General features: G+C 38.9%; 2 protein-coding genes across 9 annotated transcripts in view; both read left to right on the top strand.

Moving 5' to 3' along the window:
• Positions 1–2,207, top strand: part of LOC137978733 (kelch-like protein 12) — a 3,161-nt gene extending 954 nt beyond the window's left edge. The window contains exon 1 of the mRNA XM_068825768.1: positions 1–2,207. This exon is cut by the window's left edge and continues 954 nt beyond it. Within this exon, the coding sequence (XP_068681869.1) occupies positions 1–1,089 (1,089 nt within the window). The 3' untranslated portion in view covers positions 1,090–2,207.
• A 778-nt stretch (positions 2,208–2,985) lies between these two features.
• The window catches only part of LOC137980469 (ribosome-binding protein 1-like), a 39,873-nt gene continuing 37,858 nt past the window's right edge, over positions 2,986–5,000 (top strand). For 6 of the 8 annotated variants that reach the window (XM_068827925.1, XM_068827920.1, XM_068827923.1 and 3 more), the window contains exon 1: positions 3,003–3,771. In XM_068827925.1, coding sequence (XP_068684026.1) covers positions 3,105–3,771 — 667 coding nt within the window. In that variant the 5' untranslated portion in view covers positions 3,003–3,104. Of the gene's footprint in view, positions 3,772–5,000 lie in introns of all 8 variants that reach the window. The other 2 variants (XM_068827924.1, XM_068827926.1) reach the window with 2 other exon arrangements.

The following is a 5,000-nucleotide window of genomic DNA, read 5'->3' as shown; positions in this document are numbered from 1 at the left end:
GGCGCTAAAAATTGCCGCAAAGCATTTTGTTATGACCTTGACAAAAAAGAAACTCTTCTTCTGCCAGATATGTCTCTTCAGTGTCATCCCCAGGTTGCAATTTTTGGGAGGACACTGTATTTAGTAGGAGGGTACTTGTTCAGTAGTGGCAGTGATCCAGTCAAAAGAGTGAGTGCTCTTTGTTTTGATGACGTCAAGCAGTTGAGATCTTCTGTTAATGTTGGAGTACATCCATTACAGTGGAAAGCAAAGGCACCTTTTAATGATGCCAGGACCAAGGCCTCTTTAGCGGAACTCAATGGACAGCTGTATTACATTGGGGGTTGGAATGCTGAGATTGGTTGCTGTGGCACTGTGGAGTGTTACAATCCTGAAGTAGATCGGTGGGATTACTGTGCAAGCCTGAACAATGCTAGATGTAAGTCAGGCTCTGTGACTGCCAAGGGGCATATTTACATTGTGGGTGGTGGAAGCACCCTTGGAGACTTTGGAGGATCGATTTTCTCAAGTGTTGAGAAGTATAACCCAGACGAGGATTCTTGGTCACTTGTTGCCCCGATGAACGAAGCAAGGTCACATCCAGGTTGTGTTTATCACCATGACAAGATTTTTGTTATTGGGGGAACCGATTCAAGTGGGTTCCCAACCACCAGTTGTGAAGTGTATTCTCCAATCATTAATGAATGGAATGCCATTTCACAGTTGCCCTACCCCTGCTGTGGTGTCAATAACGTCATTGTAGTCAAGAACCAGGTGACAGTTCCACTGGCAGAGGAGACATCAGTTTTCTCCTGCAATGCTTTGAAATACATTCAACGTTCAAACACTTGGCAAAGGGTGAAGGATATAGGTCCAAGTGACAAGATAGTGTGGTATACTCTCCGCACCACTCAACTTCCCGTGGTCATTTTAAAGAGAATGCCCGGTGAGCTCTTTCCTTATGAGTACTTTAATGATTGGAAGGATAGTGATGAAGAAGACTTTCTTGACAGTAGTGACAACTCCAGTTTTTTTGGGTGGAATTCTCCATTTCATGATTCTGACGATTTTGATGTTGAGTCCAGTGATGAAGATGGTCTATATTTTTAAGAGCAAGAAATTGAACATTTTTGTCTCTGTAATTTTAATATTGCTGTCAAATTTTCTTGAGCACTTGAAGTGCTGTCACTAATATTGATGTGTACATTCCATCTTACTACATCTTAGTTTCACGGTACTCTAAATCTCTTCGTTCTTTGCGTTTCTGTCACACATCAATTCCCATTCATGTTAGTTGTGAGAATTGTAGGTTATAGCTTTTAACTCCTTAAAAGCTATAGCATTAATAACTGTACAATGGTAAACACAGAAGCTGTGTTTATGTATATTTAGGGTGAAAACAGCTTGTTTGAGGTTTCCATTAAGCCTAAGGTGAAAGCTTCTGAATCTTCCATTTGCAAATAAATAATGCAAAGTTTAAATGGGAGCCCCTCACTCTGCCTTCCCCAACAAAAGATGGGTGTTATTCTTGTTTTTGGTTTTGTTCGTTCATTTACAGTGCAACATACCTTATCGTTGGCCACCCAACAAACTTTCTTATTTGACAACTACTTTTTAATACGTCAACTTAACAACCCATGCAACGGTGTTCGACTTACAACTGTGCGAACTTTGCAAGGAAGAGTGACTGTCAATCAAATTCACACATACTGATTGGTGGACAATTTGTAAAAAACTTTGTTAGGTGGCCACGGTAAGGTGCGTCACACTGTAAGAGACTATTTTCATCAAAAGGTATTACATTAGATTATGAAAGTTAAGGTTAAAAAAAAAAGATTAGAGAATAGACTGTAAGTTTCTTTATTATGAAAACAAAATTTTTATGCTATTAAACTCTTTTAACAGAGCATTGATTTCCAAGGAATTCAAATAATTTTATGTGGTAAAAGCTTCTAAGTATTGAAAGTAATTTTATCTGTTTGTTATTGATTTTATTTTTTACATTTCGGGTTCAGAAAGTAAGATATTTTGACCGAAGAAACAGTTTTGAAGAATGGCCCTGATGCAGTCTGATTAAGTCTGATTGTAATGGGAATTATCAGATAATGTTAGGAGTTGGAAGTTCCTTTTGAACCTTTTGTTCTATTGTAATAAGTTTTTAGAGCATTTTTTCAAGCTGAACTAATAAATAATATTATTGTTTTGACCTCCATCTAAGTTGTGCTAGCTGGTTAAAGGGGCATTGGCTCATTGTTTTCTTTTCTGAATCCCAACAATGACTAAATCAAGGAAGACAAAAAAAATTGGTTGGGTATACTTTTTTCAAGTCTCACATTTTAGTCCTGGTTGATTACGGCCACAAGACTGCCATATATCTCGTTTCCTTCAAAGAGCAATCCCACATGTTACATCAGCAGTAATTTTTATGCTCAAGGTTCAAGACAGTGATTTGTATCAGGTCTCAGGGTGCAGGGATGGCGCAGTGGTGAGAGCACTCGCCTCCTACCAATGCGGCCCGGGTTCGATTCCCAGACTCAGTGTCATGTGTTGAGTTTGTTGGTTCTCTACTCTGCACCGAGAGGTTTTCTCCAGGCACTCCGGTTTCCCCTCTCCTCAAAAACCAACATTTGACTTGATTTTCTTTTATTGTTAATTTAAGTTTACAGTGTCCCCAATTAGTGCTCCAGCACTAGAACGACTAGACACTTCAATAAAGCTCTATTCCTTTGCTTTGCTTTACTTTCCTTTCCGTTTTAACCAACTCTGCATTGTCTGTTTTAGAGAACGTTTACTGAACTTAAGTGAAAGTCCCAGAAGTACGTTTTTTTACACGCACGAGGATGTAATTTTCCCTTATTCAATGGTGATTCATAAGTAGAGAAGAAAACAGCTTACTTTTTGAACCGGTCTGAGAAATTAAAAGCTACTTCCGGTTTCGTGCTGTTCGTTGATTGGCCAAGAACGTTTTCACGTGTCGATAGTCGTGTTGCGCATGCTCAACTTAGCAGTTCTTTTTTTTGTGATCCCCTTTCCGATTACTCTGAAAATTCCCTCTGTTCGTGAAAAGGTTTGAGCTGAAAGAGCTTGTTTCTTGGCCTCGTTGAAAAGCTCGTTTGAGCATCACGATGCAGCCTCTTGATCCTATAACCTTGGCTATCGTCGCTGTTGTTGTAGCTGTCGTTCTGTCTGTCCTTCTCTTACTTCTATTTGCTTCTCGCGAGGAGAAATTCGAAGATGTGTTAGCAGCTCATCGCTCGGAACGGGAGGCTCACCAGTCGCGAACGGCTACTGTGAAAACCTTCAAGTCTCGCAAGAAAATTTCAAAGGGCAAGAAAAAGAATTCAGGCGATGGAGAGGAGATTTCTGAGCCTATAGTTGAAGGGACCGTCGATGCGAGTGTTGATATCGTCGAAGAAAACTCGGGTGTTCATCCATCAGGTGAATTTTCTCTTGATTTTAATGTTCCGAGTGAAGAGAAATTGCCAGATATTGAGCAAGGACCGATCTCTGGGCCCGTGAAAGAACGTCATGGAAAGAAAAAGCCGAAGAAAGCTGCACCGAAAGAAGAAACCGTGACCGAGCGCCATGAAAGTGTGGAAAAACAACCACGTGAAGATGTTGAGGAGGTCGTGAGTAAAATTGAATCTCATCCCATATTGGAGGGCGAACATCGGAAAAGCGAGAATTTGGAAATCGAGGTGCAGAAACTTCCTGAGAGCAGTGAGACAGCTCCTTCTGTGAAGAAACCGAAGGGTAAAAGCAAAATCACTAAGGACAAGGGACCCATTCAAGGTGAGTCAATCGTACTCATCGATCTTCAACTTTCTTTGCGATATCGATTTCGTGCGTTGCAAATGATAAAATTTGATGCTTACAGACAACGGTTTATAATTATAGAACATGTCAGGTTTTGCTCACAACAAGGATTTACTCATAGATTTTAAAAGACGCTCTATGGTATATGTGAATTCAAATCAAAGTTGTTCCACTTGAGCCCTTGAATAGCTTAATAGTCAACGTGGCAAAAGGTTTGTAAACAGTGGGTTTGTAGCCAGATGTTTTGACAGCTGATTCTGAATTTCTCGTGTCGTGAAAATAGGGCAAAACTACTAATCTTTATTTGTTAGTGTATTAAGAAGAACTTGGTTAAATGGAATTTGTGTGATTTAAATCAACGAAACAAATAGAATAAATTATTCAAGTCGTTTGTAATTATAACGTGTTTGTGTCCAGGGAGGTGTTAGTAACCGTAATATCAACTCGAATTATGTTCATTTGTACCGATAAGAAACAAAACTTTTGTTCCCACATAAATTTGAATTTTGGCCTTTTCAATATAGGAAAATAGTCACCCTTTGCATGATGTGAATTTTTGTAAGAACAATATAATATGTTTTTAATTTTAGCTATGATATACAAATCCGTTCAGTTTTCACTCCCCAGTTTAATTTGATAATAATAATAGCGGTAATGATATAATGTTTATTTCAGTTTAGATAACCAAAACTGTCCATTGTTTGCATATTGGTAGTTTATTGTAAGAATAATAATTATTTCATGTTTGGTCATGCGGTTGGTGAAATGTATTGTCAAAAACTTGACAATCATATTGCAAACGTCATTTCCCTGTAAAGAGGCTTGACTGAAGGAGAGATGTTAGTTCAATGTTTGTTGTTTAAAGGGGAAAATCTGTTATCTGATATTTCCACTCTCCTCTTACATTTTAATTGATGAAAATGTGTTAAACTATATTTGTGTATTTCTTACACTGGCAATCTGATGTTGGTTCTTTTGGATTGTTAACCCTTTCACTGCCGAGGGCTCCCCCATTGACGAGTAAAATCGTCTGGCGTTAGACAGAATAAAATCTATAAGTGTCAATTTGCATTTTTGGCGGTGAAAGGGTTAAAGGTTTCCAACATAACTATTTTTGTATACCATAAAGCAGGGTTTTCAATAAGAATTTTAGTAGCGGCAAAACCCGAGGAGGCGGAGAATGGACAATGCACACCAAAGGCGCG

The sequence above is a fragment of the Montipora foliosa genome, chromosome 12 (genome assembly GCF_036669935.1).
Source record: "Montipora foliosa isolate CH-2021 chromosome 12, ASM3666993v2, whole genome shotgun sequence".
Lineage (NCBI taxonomy): Eukaryota > Metazoa > Cnidaria > Anthozoa > Scleractinia > Acroporidae > Montipora > Montipora foliosa.
The sequence above is the reverse complement of the archived record's forward strand: the minus strand, read 5'-3'. Positions and strand labels throughout refer to the sequence as shown.